The 20152-nt window shown below is 47.1% G+C and overlaps 1 protein-coding gene across 2 annotated transcripts in view; it reads left to right on the top strand.

Annotated features, from left to right (window-relative positions):
- Positions 1-4403: 4403 nt before the first annotated feature.
- The window catches only part of TUT7 (terminal uridylyl transferase 7), a 160246-nt gene continuing 144497 nt past the window's right edge, over positions 4404-20152 (top strand). For both annotated transcript variants that reach the window (XR_012724787.1, XM_075318525.1), the window contains exons 1-2: positions 4404-4515; positions 9565-10054. Coding sequence is in view for 1 of the 2 variants with exons in the window: in XM_075318525.1 (XP_075174640.1) it covers positions 9592-10054 (463 nt within the window). In the remaining variant the exon portion in view is untranslated. The remainder of the gene's footprint in view (positions 4516-9564; positions 10055-20152) is intronic.

Below are 20152 nucleotides of genomic sequence, written 5' to 3'. Positions count from 1 at the left end.
CAGATAGAACATGTGAACAACAGACAGAACACGTATGTGAACAACAGATAGAACACGTATGTGAACAACAGACGTCTGAATGGGGCCATAAGCGAAGTTCCAGCGATCAGCATTTGGTGAGTTTTTGACATTACAGATATTCTGCAGCATTTCAGCACCAATTAACAATAATTAGGTTACATTTGTATTTACCGCATTTCATCAGCTGCCGCTTTTCTCCGTTTGTCAAATTTTAACTCCTTTCCGCCTTTGCCACTTACCAATTTTTCATTTTTGTTTTATCCTCCCCTTCTTCCAAGAGCCATAACTTTTTTGTTTTTCCGACAATATAGCCATACGAGGGCTTGAGTTGTACTTTTGAATGACACCATTCATTCTGCCCCATATTGTACTGGAAAACAGGAAACAAATTCCAAGTGCGGTGAAATTGCAAAAAAGTTCAATTCAACAAACTTTTTTTGTTTTTTTATTTACCATGTTTACTATATGGTAAAACTGACCACATATGATTCTCCATGTCAGTATGAGTTTGTAGATACCAAACATGTATAGTTTTACTTTTTATTTAAAGGGAACCTGTCAGGTGTAATATGCACCCAGTACCACGAGCAGTTCTGGGTGCATATTACTAATCCCTGCCTAACTGTCCCTGTATACACCAGCATAGATAAAGGGATCTTTAGAAAAAGTATTTCTGAAGATCGTTTATTATATGCTAATGAGGCCAGGGACAAGTCACAAGGGCGTTATTTCCCTCTACTAGCCGTCCTCTTAGCATGGCAGCATGCCCACAGGGGTTTACTAACATGCTATTCAATTCAGCATCACCAGAGCAGATGCGCGTATGAGTGTTTACTGTAACCACACTTCTTAATGCCGGGCACTTCCAGTCATGAGCAGTATGAAGCCAGATGTACGTGTCCCGGCTTCAGAGATGTCTACTGCGCATGATAATAAGTGCCAGGAGATTCAGAAGTGCGGTCACAGCAAAAACAGGTACGCGCGTCACCGCTGGTGATGCTGCATTGAATAGCATGTTAGCACGCTCCTGTGGGCGTACTAACATGCTAAGAGGGCAGCTAGTTGGCGGATATAACACCCTTGGGACAAGTCCCTGGCCTCATCAGCATAAGATAAAAGATCTTTAGAAATACTTTTTCTAAAGATCTCTTTATCTATGCTAGTGTATACAGGGACGGTTAGGCAGGGATTAGCAATATGTACCTAGAACTGCTCGTGGTTCTGAGTGCATATTGCACCCTACAGGTTCTCTTTAAGTGGACAAAAAGAAAGTACATTGTACAAGAAAAAAAAACCTCATTTCAGCCATTTCTGAACTTGGTAATACCAAATGTATTTTGGTTGGTTTTGGTTTTTATTTATTTAAAATGGGTCAAAAGGGGGGTGATTTGAACTTTTTTTTAATTTTTTTTTCATATTTTTTAAAACTTGTTTCCCCACTTTTCATTGTATCTACTAGTCCCCTTAAAGGACTTAAAGCTGCGATATTCTGACCGCTTCTCCTGTACAGAAATAATGCACTGCTCTATACAGCAGAAATGATGACTTTCTATGAACACTGGCGCTTCATCATGACAGTCACAGGGGTCATCAGCTGAGCTGTCATGACAATCCATCAGTGCCCTGTAATCACGTCATGGACCGCCGATGGGAGTTGGGAAAGATGCATTCCCCGCCGGCGCATTAAATCCTGTTTTCAGAAGCAGGATTTAACTGGTTGGCGCAAGTGAATCTCTAATCTGCTCGCTGCTGTTTGAGGCATTTTGGCTAATCAGATCAGCTGACAGCTGTACGGAAACATGCGGGCTCAGCGTGTGAGCCTGTATCAAAGGAAAAGACACGATCTAGGACAGGTCTCACACACGCGGCCCAAGGGCCGCAAGCGGCCCCTCAGGCTGCTTCGTGCGGCCCGCAGGTCTGTGCCCCTGTTGACTATCGTGGCCGGTGCAGGGACCGCAGCCAGTCTGCGCTTTATGTCAGATGAATGTTTTGCCGGCACTGACAGAGGCTGCGGCTCCTGCACCGGCCAAGGATGGGGCACAGTACTACAGGATAGGGACATTACTACAAGGGGACAAGGATGGGAAACATTACTATAGGATAGGGATAAGGCTGGGGACATTATTATAAGATGGGACATTACTATAGGATAGGGATAAGGCTGGGGACATTACTATAGGATAGGGATATTACTATAGGATGGGGCCATTACTATAGGATGGGGCCATTACAATAGGATGGGGACATTACTATAGGATGGGGACATTACTATAGGATGGGGACATTACTATAGGATGGGATAAGGTTGGCACATTACTATAGAATGGGGACATTACTATAGGATGGGGCCATTACAATAGGATGGGGACAAGGTTGGCACATTACTATAGGATGGGGACATTAGTATAGGATGGGGCCATTACAATAGGATGGGGTCAAGGTTGGCACATTACTATAGGATGGGGACATTACTATAGAATGGGGACATTACTATAGGATGGGGACATTACTATAGGATGGGATAAGGTTGGCACATTACTATAGGATGGGATAAGGTTGGCACATTACTATAGGATGGGGACATTACTATAGAATGGGGACATTACTATAGGATGGGGACAAGGTTGGCACATTACTATAGGATGGGGACATTACTATAGAATGGGGACATTACTATAGGATGGGGACATTACAATAGGATGGGGACAAGGTTGGCACATTACTATAGGATGGGGACATTACTAAAGGATGGGGCCATTACAATAGGATGGGGACAAGGTTGGCACATTACTATAGGATGGGGACATTACTATAGGATGGGGACATTACTATAGGATTGGGACAAGGTTGGCACATTGCTATAAGATGGGGACATTACTATAGGATGGGACCATTAAAATTGGATGGGGACAAGGTTGGCACATTACTATAGGATGGGGACATTACTATAGGATGTAGACATTACAATAGGATGGGGACAAGGTTGGCACATTACTATAGGATGGGGACATTACTGTAGGATGGGCACATTACTACAGAATGGGACAACTATATGATGGGGACAGTACTACAGGATAGGGAGATTGCTACAAGGGGAAAAAGGATGGGAAAACATTACTATAAGATGGGGACAAGGATGGACACATTACTACAGGACGGGCACATTACTATAGGTTGGGGACATTACTATAGGATGGGGACAAGGATGGACACATTACTACAGGACGGGCACATTACTATAGGTTGGGGACATTACTATAGGATGGGGACAAGGATGAACACATTACTACAGGATGGGCACATTACGATAAGATGGGGACAAGGATGGGGCACATTACTACAAGATGGGGACAAGGATCAGTACATTACTGTAGGATGGGGACAAGGATGAGACACATTACTACAAGATGGGGACAAGGATCAGTACATTACCGTAGGATGGGGACAAAGATGGGGAACATTACTATAGGATGGGGACAAGGATGAGCACATTATTGTAGGATGGGGATTAGGAGGGGGCACAATACAACAAGGGGACAAGGATGGGCACATTACAACAAGATAGGGAACATTACTAAAAGATGTTGGCCAAAATTTCTATATAGTGCTAATTGTAACACTATTAGTTACAAGAAAGGGATAAAATGTAAAAATAAACCCAAAAAAACCAAAAAACTCAAAATAAGGCATGACATTTTTTTTTTACCATCAAAATTATTTATTTTATATTTAAACAAAGAATGTGCACATTTGTTATAATAAACAAGTGAAAATGTTCAAAATCAGTGATCCAAAGGTGTGTAAAAAAGAAAAATAAAAAAAAAAATGTATGTATATATATATATATATATATATATATATATATATATATATATAGTACCAATAAAAATGTCACTTTGTCCTGCCCCCAAATTATTTTTTTCCTCTGTGCGGCCCATACACCCAGCTGAGTTTGAGACCCCTGATCTAGGATGTACCTGTACATTCCATGTCTATAAGGAGTTAAAAAAAAAGCTGTTTTGTTTTTGCTATTACCTGGTATTTGGCTTTGATAAAACACGTGTTTTTTATCGTATATACATCCATAATGCCATCAAACTCCCACTAGACTGAAAGGGTTACAGAAAAAGAATGCAATAGAGTAAATACTAAGTGCACAGGAAAGCTATGGATGGCTATATCCCATTCACAGGACGCCACTGAGCACACAGGTGACTCCAGGAACCGATGCGGCAGCCCTCTTGTGGCACACTGGCGTACTGCAGCCAGCTATACTAACGGACATGCGCAGTACTGCAGCGGAGCTGACATGCGCAATGCGGCGCCGGAAAGACGAGGAGGATGTATTTCTTTTGCGGACAATCTCTTCCGGTGTCAGTTGTTGCTTACTTCCGGGTGGAAAGAGCCGACCTGCACGATGGAGAGTGGCAAATAAAAGCCGGGAGGCAGTAGGGCTGGTGAACGGCTGCACTGGGAGCGCGCAGGATTGGCCCGGTATGTGCGGCCGCTTTGTTATTCCCCCAGTGCTCGGCGGCAGCCCCGTGTCTCTAGCTGTGACCTGCACTGTACCTCCTGCCATTAGCTGTGGGGATGCGGGGAATGGGGAGCTGTGCTTGGCACGGGCTATGTCACCCCTGGAGGGGGTAGATAGGTGCACAGACTAGCCCACCATGGCGACCGTGCCTCCCACTGTACGTCACTGTCCTTCCACCCACCGGACAGGTGGCTGCAGCCCAGTATGGCAGCCATTCCCAGTATGCCACATATTACCCAGAGAATGCTAACAACTCAATCCCCATTATTGAGTACACACTGACTCCCCAACCATAAGGATGAGTGTGGGGCAGTAAGACAGAGCCGTCATTAACTCCTAAATAGCTGCTAGTTGGTAATAAACTCGCTGTAGGAGACATTGCAGCACCATGAGCTAATTATATATATATATATATATATATATATATATATATATATATATATATATATATATATATAATAAAAGGTACTTTAGATTGCTAGAACATAAATATATTTATCATTCCTAAATTGTCCACTCCAGTTCTGGTGTCATCATTCTCTCTGTATGTTGTGCCCCCCCCTTCTGTACAGCGCTATGGGATCAATGCTGCTCTATAAATAAATGTATATTTATATTATTGCTAAAATGGGAGTTGGCAGATTCCTACTGACTCCGACTCCACCCAAAACTGGTTTCACCTCCCCAGCCCTGGCTTTCTCTGGTATACACTATAGCTGGAGTGTTTTCTCCATGAAGGCTGCAATCACATGCCTTGGGTGCAGTGAAATGTTTATTTATGGACCAATTTCCTTACTTGACCCCCATTGATATCAATAGAACAGATGCAATACCAGCTATATTCCCACCTTCATATGACCCATTTTTTTTTTCAGGTGTCCATGTCCCAAACTATAGTCTCCTAGCTTCTCTCCGTCGACTAATCTCCAGCGTATGGCCCAAATTTTGGCCTCTTGAGGTGTTGCTATTTCACAGCTCTTTATTTTTGGTCATGCTTGTGTAAGCTAACTTGAGAAATTAGATGGTCTTTAGACCTATGTTTAAAAAAGTTACCTTCTAGTACAATAAAACTATTTTTCATGCCGCACCAATTCCCTATTGGCAATCTTGACCATGTGAGTGGCTAATGACAGTTTGAACCTGTGCTGGGGGGAAATGACGTGTAGCCGTGTGCTCCACCGGTGGAATAATATTGACTGCATCAGTTCAGAGATCACTTGCAAATACACCACCCAAATGTCCAGAGTAGAAGAGGTTAATCTATATATCACTAAAGATGATATTCCAGCTGATTGTGTTGGAACTTTGTCCCAGCACTGTCCTAGGTGCGGCAGCCTACGTTCTATATGGATTTTGGTCTAGGCTGACTATTATTTAGAAAATGGGTTTGTCCTTTCAATTAATAGAACAGTTATCATGGCTATGGTTCAAGGCAAAGTTAGATTAAAAAGCTATTATCAAGGTTACTAGATTTCAGCTATTCTCCTGGACCCTTCCTGCGTATAGGGCTCTGCAGAGCCCCGTCTATTCATACTTCCTATGCTGTTAGCGAGTACTGTCCGCTACTCACATAAGCATTATGAGTAGCGGGCACAATGTAACTCAATGGGAAATACTCGCTAACTAGTGAGTAACCCGAAAGCCGTAATTTTCGTGCCAGTAGTACGGGTTACTCGCTACTTAGCAAGTATTTCCCATTGACTTACATTGTGCCCGCTACTCGTGATAAAATGTAAGTCAATGGGAAATACTCGCTAAGTAGTGAGTAACCCGAACTACTGGCACGAAAATTACGGCTTTCGGGTTACTCACTAGTTAGCGAGTATTTCCCATTGAGTTACATTGCGCCCGCTACTCGTAACGAATATGCGAGCAGCGGACTCTACTCGCTCAACATTAGTTGTGACCCTTCTGATGTGAAGTGGATCTATTGCATGTGGATGTCTGAATTGTTCAGTCTCCCTTCACAACCCTAAATTTCCAGAGGTCTATTCACACCTATTGCGGACAGGGACGGGGTCCTTTCATTAGATTTGGTAAATGGGAGGGAGTATCCCCTCAAATTGGTGTTGCTTAATTTTATTCTGCAACAGGGTTTTTCTCATTCCGTTTTGTTCTGTGCTTTTCCGGGCCAAGGTTATGCCCCCTGGAAATAAAGATGGAGACTTTCCATTTGACTGACTGATACTGGCTCAATGCCCACACGTTCTGTGGTATATGCCTAGAGGATTTTTCTATAGGAGGACACGGCTGCAACAATAGAGGTTCTGTGGTATACACCTAAGCGATTGAATGGAAAACTTCAATCTATAATCAGGGTGCAAAACGTTGTATTGGAGAGGGAAAGAAGAAAAAACGGTCCAGAATTAGTGGAGAAGAACCAATTGGAGGAGGTACTCGGTTTAAGCTTCCAAATCTAGTGAAAAGATACTGTGTTTTTGAAGGTTTTAGGCTGATGTTTCTGCCACTACTGAAATACAAATGTAAGTATTAAGTTTTTACACTCTTGATAAATACAGTAAGATTATGCAAAAACTATATTTACAGTGTTGTTCTTTATTTCTCCTGACTTCTGCAATTTCCCTGGCATGCTCGATGTCAGCTCCTAAGCTAAATGGTAGCCTAGTTTGTGTGTGTCGCTGCATTTGGCCTCCTTCACACGTCCGTGTCTCCGGTACGTGTTTGGTCCATTTCCTCACGTGCCGGGGACACAGGCACACGTAGACCCATTAAAATCAGCGGGTCTGCGCACACGTGCATGTTTTGCCATGGACCATGTGTTCGTGTGGAGCATACTTGTGCCCGTGTGCTCCACATGTAGACATCAGTTTTCTCCGGCATCACCAGTGTCACACGGACTGCACGGATGTGATCCGTGTGACACGCATCGGAGAAAACACACTTGCCTGTGAAATAAAAAGAATTTCTATACTCACCTTCTCCAGCACTGCTGTCTCTGCCGCTGCTGTCACTTGCTTCCGACCCCCGCTCATTATCCTCATTGCATATTCACTCCACTGCGGCCGAAAGCAGCAGCAGCGGGGAGTCGGCAGGGCCGGAGACCATAAATCAGCACCACGGACAGCGACGCCAGGGACAGGTGAGCAGAAAGTTCCTGTTCTCCGTGTGTTATCACGGATAGCACACGGAGGGCAATATGCACCTTTGACACGTACGTGAAAAACGTGCATGATTTTCACGGACCTGTGAAGGAGGCCTTTGAGTGTTGACCACTTTGCCCCTTTTTCTCTTGTGACTTGGTGTGCCATCATGCCAGCAAAAGCATAGTTTATCAGATGACTCCTGGATTCTTGGGAGAAGTTGCTCTTGGAGGACGTTTAGATATTTTTCATTATTCAGAGCAGTGCTCTTAGGCAAAATTGTGAGTGTGCCCACTAGCTTAGATACAAAGCAACCACACACACACACATGACTGGCCTAAGGATGTTCTGCTGCTGGCATGACACAGGACTTGTGGTAGGGCTCACTTTTTTTCTATGGGAGATCTGAAAGAATGATTAGCCGAAGAAAAGATGAGCGCTACATGAGTCCTGTGTCCTGCGATAGTAATGTATCCTGAGACCATTTGTGTTTGGGGTTGCTTTTTATCATCCTATGTAGTGGGCTCACTTACAACTTTGTCTAAGCACACTGCCATGCATAAAGAATGGCATCTAAGTACCCTCCAAGAGCCACTTCTCGCAATGATGCAGAGTGATGTGGTGGTGAACCATGTGTTTTGCACCATGTTGCAATGTAAAAGAGATCACACAAGTTGCTTGATGAGTAGGAGAGGGGGAGAAAATGTGAAGTGTTGGGTCTATGGCCAGGAAGGAAACTCCCCAGATCTTAATCCCATTGAGATCCTGTGGTCCATCCACAAAAAGGACAAATCAGAACACAGAATTTATGAACTCCAACCACTGATTAGACAAGAATGTTTTGCCATCAGTCAGAATTTGGCCCAGAAGCTGATCGAGCATGCCAGGGGTTATTGCAGAGGTTTTGAAAAATAAAACTTACCAGGCGTCTCTGCTCTTCTACTTCATGATGATCTGTGGTGTTCCTTATGTTAGAAAATCTCTATAGGCCTATAGCCATGGATTACCACCATATATGATCTCCCCAAGCCTCCTGAGGAACCTTTAATGGGAAAGGAGAAATGCGTAGAGGCTAGACAGGGATGAAAACCTGTTTGTTTTTTTTTCAGGGAAGTAGATTATCTTCATTTTCCCTTTTTTGTCTTATGCAAAATATCTGTATGGGGCCAACTGCACCCCAGTAGGACACTTCTTTTATGTGTGGTAGTGAAATTTCTGCTAAATTCCCTGGTCTTTTCCTGATTGTGGAGAGATTGGTGGCTCCTCCTGTGACACATTGTGGTACAGTGGATTATTGTGTGAGCTAAACTTAGCAGACATCTTTGTTTGTATATCACCTCTTGTGGTTGTGTATCGTGCTACCTAGTGTCAGGTTTGAACACATATTGTTCCTTATGTTAGAAATATCACTTTAGTACCTGACTTTAGCGAGATGTCTGGCGTAGCGCAAAGAGGCGCATGTTACTCATCAGACGGTCCAGTTTTATGAAGAGGCGTGCACCACCCTCATGAAGTAGGAGCACCTGACTCCAGCGCATCCCATCGCCAAGACAGGCGCAAACACTAGTTTTAATTAACTGGGCCCAAGAAGTCTTTGCATAAACTTGATGTATTTGTCATAAGTGTAAAAATGTGTGAAATGCTTCTAGCTGTGGAAACATCTGCCTGAAAGATGTGAAAACATTGACGCAGCAAACTGTAAACCCAAAATTTGTTGCTCTCCACTTTTGGCCATGACTGTATACCTCTGCTTCTGAAATTTCTGAAAGTGTGGCCTACACACGGTTTTATGGGTGCCAAATACACAACCCTCGTTTTTAGTTCATGGAAGTATACAATTTCTCAGGAACACTCATGTTAACAATGTAGTTAAAACACTAATCCAGCGGGTTTTGTTTTTTCTTTTAGGCATGTGATTTCGCTTAACTTGTAAAAATGGGAGATGCTGCCAATCAAGCCCGAGCAAAGGTGTTAAAAGATGAAGATGATTTTAAAAGAAGTCCTAAGAATCCATCATATTTGGGTCATGAATACCAAGGAAAGAAATTAGAAAGGGATTCTCCCAAGCCGAAAGCCATCCCAGTCATTTATGGCAATGGTCCTCGTAATGGGCCGCATCAGAACTTTGTAAAAAACTTTAGTCCTGGTGGGCGAGCAGGCACCAATCCCAAGGACATCGTCAAACGATGGTCAGCAGAAGAGCAGAGAAGCGACTCTGATAACTGGAGGGACCGTCGCAATCACAATTCTAACAGATCAAGAAACAATTCAACCAATGAGTCTGGAGATTCCCCCAGATGGCAGGAGGGTGGGGACAGAGTGACCCAAGCAGGAAGACGGCAAACCCTTAAAGGAACTCCGCCTGGACATTTGTCTGAAGATCATCATGGAGTTTCTGGTAAATTCATATTTATATGAAGGTTTACTGCGTATGGGAAATAATGCCCATAATTATGCCATGTTTGAATGTACAATACACACTACCTGTATCCACACACAATGGTGCTACAAGTGGCTTCAAGTTTTCTACACACACACACACACACACACACACACACACACACACACACACACACACACACACTATTTGAAGGAACTCTGCAGGGAGGTTGTTCCAAACATCTTGGAGAGCTAACCACAGATGTGAGGATGTAGACTTATGCAAATCCTTCTATCTCCTCCTATAACTACTCATACTCTGAGCCCAGGGCTCTGTGAGGTCCATAGCATCACTTCTTCCAAGACTTTACATGCAAGATAATTCTTAATGTTATTGGCTGCATGTTTGTGATCGTTGTCATGCTGTAGAATAAATTGAGCACTATTTATGCACCTCCCTGATATTGCATGATAGATGAGTATATCTAGCTGTATTTCTCGGCATTGGGGACATCCTAATTCCTGACCAAATCCTAATTTGCTGAAATGCAGCCCTTGTCGTGGAAGGCACCTCCACCATGTTTCACTGAAGACATTCATTATTGTATCATTCTTCAGCCGTTTGGCAAATGAGCTACAAAATATTTCACATTTTTACCCATCACCCCAGAAACCCTAGTGGTATTTTTCTGCACCATTGAGTCAGTTGAATTTTTCATGTCAGTTATTTTTCACAATTCTATAAAGACCACTTCTGGACAGACTTTTCAGAACAATAATTAGCTGTAGCTGGGTACCACTGGTGGCCGTCCGTTCTAAGCTGATGGCAATGCTTGTCATATTCTAATCTGGAAGGGATGTAAAGGATGATGATCACATCTACTGCTTTCTGTGAGGTAAAACCGCTTCCTGTCTGTTTTTAAGCATCTTTTACCTCACCAAAATAATCCACTGCAATCCCATGCTGTCCTATCCGTATACTGTTTTGCGTCCTCCCCGGCCCAGGAGATGTGGTATAAACAGACCATGTTCCTCTACGGTCAGACACGGCCATTACATAGTACATAGCAGGGACACATTTATAAGATTATATATACACAGGAACTTTTTATTTAGATATTTTGATTAATCTGTACTTTGTTGGTGTGACAACCTCTGTTTCATTGTCTGACCTCTGTATCTACAGTCCTCAATGTTGCCCACTTCTTAGTATCCTCAATGCCGAGAAAAGGTCAGATACTTGGTGCATAATTATCAGGGAGGTGTCAGATTGCCTCTAAACCTATTCTGCAGAAGATCTGTGACCTGAAACATACAACCAATGTCATTTAAGCAGCACTCCAGCATGCTTATTCTTTTCATATATTGCACCAATGCTTTAAACGTACATTCCCTGACGCCTGTATTATACGCTCCTTCTGACTGCTTAATCACTCTACACCCCAGTCCGGTTGGTGTCAGTCAGTTTGTGACCTGCCGGTAGCTCCAGTGTTTGCTGGAACGCGGCAGAGGTCAATAAATCTCAGAGGCTCACTCTGGCTCTTACAGATGCATTGGCAGCCTGTGATTTTATTTCTGACTCCCAGCCATTCAGAAATTAGTCACAAGATGGCGCCGCTGTACCAGAGCAGCATCTGTAACCAGTAAAGCCGCTGGAAGGAGAGTATATGCTAAGGGGCAGGGGACTTGGTTAAAGCACCACTCCAGTGATGGGTGGGAAATAAACCTGCTGGAGTGGTGCTTTTAAGAACTATCCTTAAACAAGTAGTCCTGGAAGTGATGTGGCTCCAGAGAGCCCGGCCTCTTCATATAATACCACACAGACTCTATGTTGAGTATTTGCACAAGCCAGCATCCACACAACTGTGGTTCTTAAAGAAGTTGTCCAGTTACCAAAACTGATTTTTTTTTTCTGATAAATCTTGCTAATATGTGCCCCTCAACACATCTATTATGTTTTTTCAGCAAAATTACCTTTCATTGTGCACTAGCAGCACATGCTCATTGCTGGCTCCAGCTCTGATGGGGTTAATCTCTCCTCTGACTTCCTGTGTTCAGTTCCTACAAGTCCCAGAATTCTTTGTGGCTCTAGGACGGTGTCTGGCTTATCTAAAACACCCATTGTGTCTAATACACCCACTCTGCTCCCACCCAAACCCTCCTCCCTGCCTCTTCCAAGTGGATGTGCACTGAGATCAATTACACAGAGACAGCAGCAGCTCTACACAGCCAGGGGAAGAAAGTGTGTGTGCGCCTATACAGTGTGTGTGCGTTTATACAGTGTGTGTGTGTATATATACAGTGTGTGAGTGAGTGTGTATGTGTGTGTGTGTATGTCATACTCACCTGTCTGCAGGGTCCCGGTGCCATGCCTGCTTCCAGCCCCTGTCTCTGTCCCGCCGCTTCGGCTGTGTGCAGTCTCCCCGGTGCATGCACGAAGCTTGCAGGACCTGGCGGTGGATCACCTGATGCAGTCACCTGACGCATCAGCTGATCGTAGTCTCGCCGGCTTTTTCGCGCCCGGCCGGCTATCAGCTGATCCTGCCGTCAGGGGACTTCATCAGCTGATTACCGGCAGCTCCTACAGTGATGGGCCAGGATCAGACTCCGCTCCAGGAGCTGCCGGTAATCAGCACAGACGTGAGTATTTATTTATTTATTTATTTTTTTTCTACTGATGCATCAGCTGATTGTATAAAAGCCGATTATACAATCAGCTGATGTGTGATGGGATTCACGTAGTTTAAGGCTGGTTTCACACTACGTCTTTTTAACATCCGTTGAAAACGTTTTCTTTTTCGCTCCTAATTGGGAGACCCAGATAGTGGGTGTATAGCTACTGCCCTCTGGAGGCCGCACAAAGAACTACACTTAAAAGTGTAAGGCCCCTCCCCTTCTGGCTATACACCCTCCCGTAGGAGTACAGATTCCTCAGTTTTAGCTTTGTGCGCAAGGAGGTCAGACACGCACGCATAGCTCCATTGTTTTTAGTCAGCAGCAGCTGCTGACTATGTCGGATGGAAGAAAAGAGGGCCCATACAGGGCTCCCAGCATGCTCCCTTCTCACCCCACTGTATGTCGGAGGTGTTTGTAAGGTTGAGGTACCCATTGCGGGTACGGCGGCAGGAGCCCACATGCTGATTCCTTCCCCATCCCTTTTTACAGGGCTCTGGGTGAAGTGGGATTTACTGGTCTCCAGGCACTGAGACCGTGCTCCATCTACAGCCCCTGGAGAAGATGCTGGATGGAGCGGAGTACATCAGGGACATGGCCCTGCTTCCTCAAGGTACTCTGTGTCCCCGTGCAGGCGCTCACACCGCAGCATGCTGGGTGTTGTAGTGCGCCGGGGGACAGCAGCGCTACGGCGCTTGTGCCATGGCCTCATTCAGCTTCGCTGAAGCAGGCACACTTATAGGAATCGGTCGCGCCGGCCGCTGGGACTGCGGCGCGGCTGGCACTTGTGGTGCGCCGGGGACTTCAGCGCGGCCCGCGCTTTTACGGCGGCCGCGCTGATAACTCGAGTCCCCGGCTTTTGCGGCCTGCTTCCGTTCGTTCCCGCCCCCGGACCTGCCAGTCAGGAGAGGGGCGGGACGCTGGCCACGTCTAGGAATCGGTCACGCCGGCCGCTGGGACTGCGGCGCGGCTGGCACTTGTGGTGCGCCGGGGACTTCAGCGCGGCCCGCGCTTTTACGGCGGCCGCGCTGATAACTCGAGTCCCCGGCTTTTGCGGCCTGCTTCCGTTCGTTCCCGCCCCCAGACCTGCCAGTCAGGAGAGGGGCGGGACGCTGGCCAGTGCATCAGCGCCGAGGGCTGGAGTCGTTTTTACATACTCCAGCCCTCACAATCGGCACAGAGGGGACACTGTTTCCCGCACTTTTGTTTGGGAACTCCCACGGACCGCCCCTCTCCACAGACGCCGGCAGCCATTCCTGCTGACACGCTGCGCTGCAGAGGGGAGCCGGGGAGACCCAGACAAGGAATTCTGCAGCCTCTTACCCGCTATTCAGCGGGCGGTAAGCAGCCCTCAGGGCTCACCCCCTCTTGTGCCAGTAGTATTCTTAGTATTTTGTTTCTACAAATACTTTTGTATTGCATAGCGCTGGTCGCCCTTTGGCTATAGACTCTCTCACATTGCAGAGAGCCAGCAGCATGTCGCCCGTAAAACGCAAGGGTGCCAAGGCGCAGACATTATATGCTTCCTGCACCGCATGTGGGACTTTTCTACCGGCAGGCTCCACGGACCCCCATTGTGTGCAGTGCTCGGCCCCTGCGGCGCTTGCACAGTCGGGACCTCTGCTGGACGTGACCCAGGGTGTACCACCTGTGAATGCTGTCCAGGTGACAGGAACTGAGTTTGCAGCTTTTGCTGACAGAATGTCTCTCACTATGTCACAAATTCTTGACACATTGCGAGCTAGGCCTGTACTTCAGGCCACGGACACTGTGCAATCATTGCCCCCTGGTCCCCCTCAGCTCCAAGCTCCGGGACGGGCATATCCACCTCAGGGTGAAGACTCTGACTCGGACGATGGCCCCGGGCAGCCTAAGCGGGCTCGCTATGACGGGCCTTCACATTCATCTCAATGGTCAGGATCCCAGCGAGATGAATCTATGGGTGATGAGGCGGACGTAACTGATCAGGATTCTGATCCTGGGACCGCTCTCAATCTAGATACACCAGATGGTGACGCCATAGTTAATGATCTTATATTTAACATCAATAAGATGTTAAATATTTCCCCACCAGCTCCTCTTGTGGAGGAGTCAGCTTCGCAGCACGAGAGAATCCATTTCAGATACCCTAAGCGTACTTTAAGCACTTTTCTGGACCACGCTGACTTTAGAGACGCAATCCAGAAACCCCACGCTTATCCTGAAAGGCGTTTTCCTAAACGGCTTAAAGATACACGCTATCCTTTTCCCCCTGAGGTGGTCAAGGGTTGGACCCAGTGTCCAAAAGTGGATCCTCCAATTTCCAGGCTTGCAGCTAGATCCTTGGTTGCAGTTGAAGATGGAGCGGCACTTAAAGATGCCACTGACAGGCAGATGGAGCTCTGGCTGAAATCCATCTATGAAGCGATTGGAGCGTCATTAGCGCCTTCTTTTGCAGCCGTATGGGCACTCCAAGCTATCTCAGCCGGGCTTGCGCGAGTTGACTCCGTCACACGTGCATTTGCCCCGCAGGTAGCACCATTGACCTCGCAAATGGCGGCATTCGCGTCGTACGCGATTAATGCTGTTCTTGACGCTACAAGCCGCACGGCAGTGGCGTCAGCCAACTCCGTTGTTTTGCGTAGGGCCCTGTGGTTGAGACATTGGAAAGCAGATTCTCATTCCAAGAAGTGCTTAACCAATTTGCCTTTTTCTCGTGACCGATTGTTTGGAGAGCGTTTGGATGAAATCATCAAACACTCCAAGGGTAAGGACTCATCCTTACCGCAACACAGACAAAACAGACCCCAACAGAGGAAGGGTCAGTCTGGTTATCGGTCCTTTCGAGGACCGGGCAGGTCCCAATTCGCCTCGTCAAAAAAGACTCAAAAAGACCAGAGACGCTCAGATTCTTGGAGGTCTCAGTCACGCCCAAAAAGGACAGCCGGAGGACCCGTTGCCAAGACGGCGTCCTCCTGACTTGCGGTCTCCGATTCCCACACCCGCGGTCGGTGGGAGGCTTTCCCACTTTGGCGACATCTGGCTGTCACACGTCAAAGACCGTTGGGTGAGGGATATTCTGTCTCACGGGTACAGGATAGAGTTCAGTTCTCGTCCGCCAACTCGTTTCTTCAGAACTTCTCCACCACCAGACCGAGCCGATGCTCTGTTCCAGGCGGTGGCCGCTCTAAAGGCGGAAGGAGTGGTGACCTCCGTCCCTCTTCAGGAACAAGGTCACGGTTTTTACTCCAATCTGTTTGTGGTCCCAAAAAAGGACGGATCGTATCGGCCCGTCCTGGATCTAAAGTTGCTCAACAGACACGTAAAAGTCAGGAGGTTCCGGATGGAATCCCTACGCTCCGTCATAGCCTCAATGTCTCAAGGAGATTTTCTAGCATCAATAGATATCAAAGATGCGTATCTCCACGTGCCGATCGCACCAGAGCATCAGCGTTTCCTACGCTTCGTCATACACGACGAACACCTGCAGTTCGTAGCGTTACCTTTCGGTCTGGCAACAGCCCCCCGGGTCTTCACCAAAGTCATGGCAGCAGTAGTAGCTGTTCTGCACTCGCAGGGTCACTCGGTCATCCCGTATCTAGACGACCTGCTTATAAAGGCACCCTCTCAAGAGGCATGCCAACACAGTCTGAAGGTGGCACTAGACACTCTCCAGAGTTTCGGGTGGATTATCAACTTTCCAAAGTCTCATCTAACCCCGACCCAATCTCTGACTTATCTTGGCATGGAGTTTCATACTCTCTCAGCGATAGTGAAGCTTCCACTGGACAAGCAGTGCTCGCTACGGACTGGAGTGCAATCTCTCCTTCAGAGCCAGTCGCACTCACTGAGGCGCCTCATGCATTTCCTAGGAAAGATGGTAGCAGCAATGGAGGCAGTCCCGTTCGCGCAGTTTCATCTGCGCCCTCTACAATGGGACATTCTACGCCAATGGGACGGGAAATCGACGTCCCTCGACAGGACTGTCTCCCTCTCTCAGACTGCCAAGGACTCTCTGCGTTGGTGGCTTCTCCCCACCTCATTGTCACAGGGAAAGTCGTTCCTTCCCCCGTCCTGGGCAGTGGTCACGACGGATGCGAGCCTATCAGGGTGGGGAGCGGTGTATCTCCACCACAGGGCTCAGGGGATGTGGACTCTGGAAGAGTCCACCCTGCAGATCAATGTTCTGGAAATCAGAGCAATCTATCTTGCCCTGCGAGCCTTCCAACAATGGCTGGAAGGCAAGCAGATTCGGATTCAGTCGGACAATTCCACGGCGGTGGCGTACATCAACCACCAAGGGGGAACACGCAGTCGCCAAGCTTTTCAAGAAGTCCAACGGATTTTGACGCCTTGGTTCAGGATTGGTCGCAATTCCGACTCCCCTATGTGTTCCCACCTCTAGCATTGTTACCCAGAGTTCTCCGGAAAATCAGGTCCGACTGCCATCGAGCCATACTCGTCGCTCCAGATTGGCCAAGAAGGTCGTGGTACCCGGATCTGTGGCATCTCACGGTAGGCCAACCGTGGACACTACCAGACCGTCCAGATTTGCTGTCTCAAGGGCCGTTTTTCCATCTGAATTCTGCGGCCCTGAACCTGACTGTGTGGCCATTGAGTCCTGGATCCTAGCGGCCTCAGGTTTATCTCATGAGGTTGTTGCCACAATGAGACAGGCTAGAAAACCATCCTCAGCTAAGATCTATCACAGAACGTGGAAGATATTCTTAGCGTGGTGCTTGGCTCAAGGGTTTTCTCCCTGGCCATTTGCATTGCCAATTTTTCTTTCCTTCCTGCAGTCTGGGTTGGAAAAAGGTTTGTCGCTTAGCTCTCTTAAGGGTCAAGTCTCCGCGCTATCCGTATTCTTTCAGAAGCGCTTGGCACGGCTTTCTAAAGTACGCACGTTTCTCCAAGGAGTTTGTCATATCGTTCCTCCTTACAGACGGCCATTGGAACCCTGGGATCTGAACAAGGTTCTCATTGCTCTCCAGAAGCCGCCTTTCGAGCCTTTGAAAGAGGTTCCCCTTTCTCGGCTTTCACAAAAGGTAGTTTTTCTTGTGGCGGTCACGTCTCTTCGAAGACTGTCCGAGCTAGCGGCGTTATCTTGCAAATCTCCCTTCCTGGTGTTTCACCAAGACAAGGTAGTACTGCGTCCAATTCCAGAGTTTTCTCCCAAGGTGGTTTCTTCCTTTCATCTCAATCAGGATATCACTTTGCCATCTTTGTGTCCGCATCCAGTTCACCAATTTGAAAAGGGTTTACATCTGTTGGACCTGGTGAGAGCACTCAGGATTTACATTTCTCGCACGGCGGCTCTACGCCGTTCTGATGCGCTCTTTGTCCTAGTCGCTGGTCAGCATAAGGGATCGCAAGCTTCCAAATCCACCCTGGCGCGGTGGATCAAGGAACCAATTCTTCACACATACCGTTCTGCTGGGCTTCCGATTCCATCTGGACTGAAGGCCCATTCTACCAGAGCCGTGGGTGCATCCTGGGCATTGCGGCATCAGGCTACGGCTCAGCAAGTGTGCCAAGCGGCTACCTGGTCGAGTCTGCACACGTTTACCAAACACTATCAAGTGCATACCTACGCTTCGGCAGATGCCAGCCTAGGTAGACAGGTCCTTCAGGCGGCGGTGGCCCACCTGTAGGAAGAGGCTGTCTGACAGCCCGTTCATGTGGTATCTTTTTACCCACCCAGGGACTGCTTTTGGACGTCCCACTGTCTGGGTCTCCCAATTAGGAGCGAAAAAGAAGGGAATTTTGTTTACTTACCGTAAATTCCTTTTCTTCTAGCTCCAATTGGGAGACCCAGCACCCGCCCTATTTGTTCTTAGGGTTTCGTTTTTTCGGGTGCACATGTTGTTCATGTTGTTTCTTAAGTTCTCCGATCGTGTTATCGGATTGAATTTGTTTTTGAAACTGTTATTGGCTTTCCTCCTTCTTGCTTTGGTACTAAAACTGAGGAATCTGTACTCCTACGGGAGGGTGTATAGCCAGAAGGGGAGGGGCCTTACACTTTTAAGTGTAGTTCTTTGTGCGGCCTCCAGAGGGCAGTAGCTATACACCCACTGTCTGGGTCTCCCAATTGGAGCTAGAAGAAAAGGAATTTACGGTAAGTAAACAAAATTCCCTTCTTTAGCGGACAAGCGGATCCAGTGCAAATGCGTTTTCATTTCAATGCATTTGCAATGGACTCGCGTTAACATCCGTTCACCTGCGTTTGCCTGCGTTATAGTGAGGATCCAGTGACTTGCAGTTTTTTAACATGTTTCAAAAACGCTACTTGTAGCGTTTTTGAGCTCCGTCCAAATACTGCAAATTGCTGGATCCTGACTATAACGCACGCAAACGCAGGTGAACGCTGGCGTGCTGATAGACAGGATCCTGCTTTTGTACTGAGCATGCCCAGAAAGTACTGAGCATGCCCAGAACCAGTCTCGCGTGATCTGTCTCTCTCTCCTCCTCCCTCCCTCACCCTCTCTCTCTCTATCTGTCTTTCCCCCTTCCTCCCTCCCTCCCTCTCCCCCACCTGAGAGCTGCGGACACTCGTAACCAAGGTAAATATCGCGTAACCACTTCTCTTAGTTACCCGATGTTTACGTTGGTTACGCGTGCAGGCAGCCCTGCTCCTAGCAGCTGCAGACACTCGTAACCAAGGTAAATATCGGGTAACCACTTCTCTTAGTTACCCGATGTTTACGTTGGTTACGCGTGCAGGCAGCCCTGCTCCTAGCAGCTGCAGACACTCGTAACCAAGATAAATATCGGGTATCCAAGGCCGATGTTTACCTTGGTTACCAGCGTCTGCAGCTGTCAGAAGCCTCCTCCCAGTCTAGTTCCCCTCACTCCCGATCACATGACTCCAATGCCCGCCCCTAAACATCCAGTGCAGGATCCTGCAAAATAACATATGCGTTTGCATACGTTATTTGCTGTAAAAGCAGGATCCGTACTTCCGCTAAAAAAACGTTTTCAGCGGATGTTAAAAAGACGTAGTGTGAAACTAGCCTAACCTGACACATCATCTGATCGCTTTGCCTTCCAGCAAACCGATCAGATGATATTGGATCCTGATTGGACGGCGCGGGACCCTAACCCAGGATTACTGCGGAGGGGGGTTTATTTCAATAAAGATGGAGTCACTAATTGTGTTGTGTTTTATTTCTAATAAAAATATTTTTCTGTGTGTTGTGTTTTTTTTTTATCATTACTAGAAATTCATGGTGGCCATGTCTAATATTGGCGTGACACCATGAATTTCGGGCTTAGGGCTAGCTGATAATGGAGTTAGGGCTAGCTGTATATTATTACCCGGCTAGCCACCCGGCATCAGGGCAGCTGGAAGAGTTGGATACAGCGCCAGAAGATGGCGCTTCTTTGAAAGCGCCATTTTCTGGGGTGGCTGCGGACTGCAATTCGCAGTGGGGGTGCCCAGAAAGCTTGGGCACCCTTCACTGTGGAT

The sequence above is a fragment of the Anomaloglossus baeobatrachus genome, chromosome 1, assembly GCF_048569485.1.
Source record: "Anomaloglossus baeobatrachus isolate aAnoBae1 chromosome 1, aAnoBae1.hap1, whole genome shotgun sequence".
Classification (NCBI taxonomy): Eukaryota; Metazoa; Chordata; class Amphibia; order Anura; family Aromobatidae; genus Anomaloglossus; species Anomaloglossus baeobatrachus.
The sequence above is the reverse complement of the archived record's forward strand: the minus strand, read 5'-3'. Positions and strand labels throughout refer to the sequence as shown.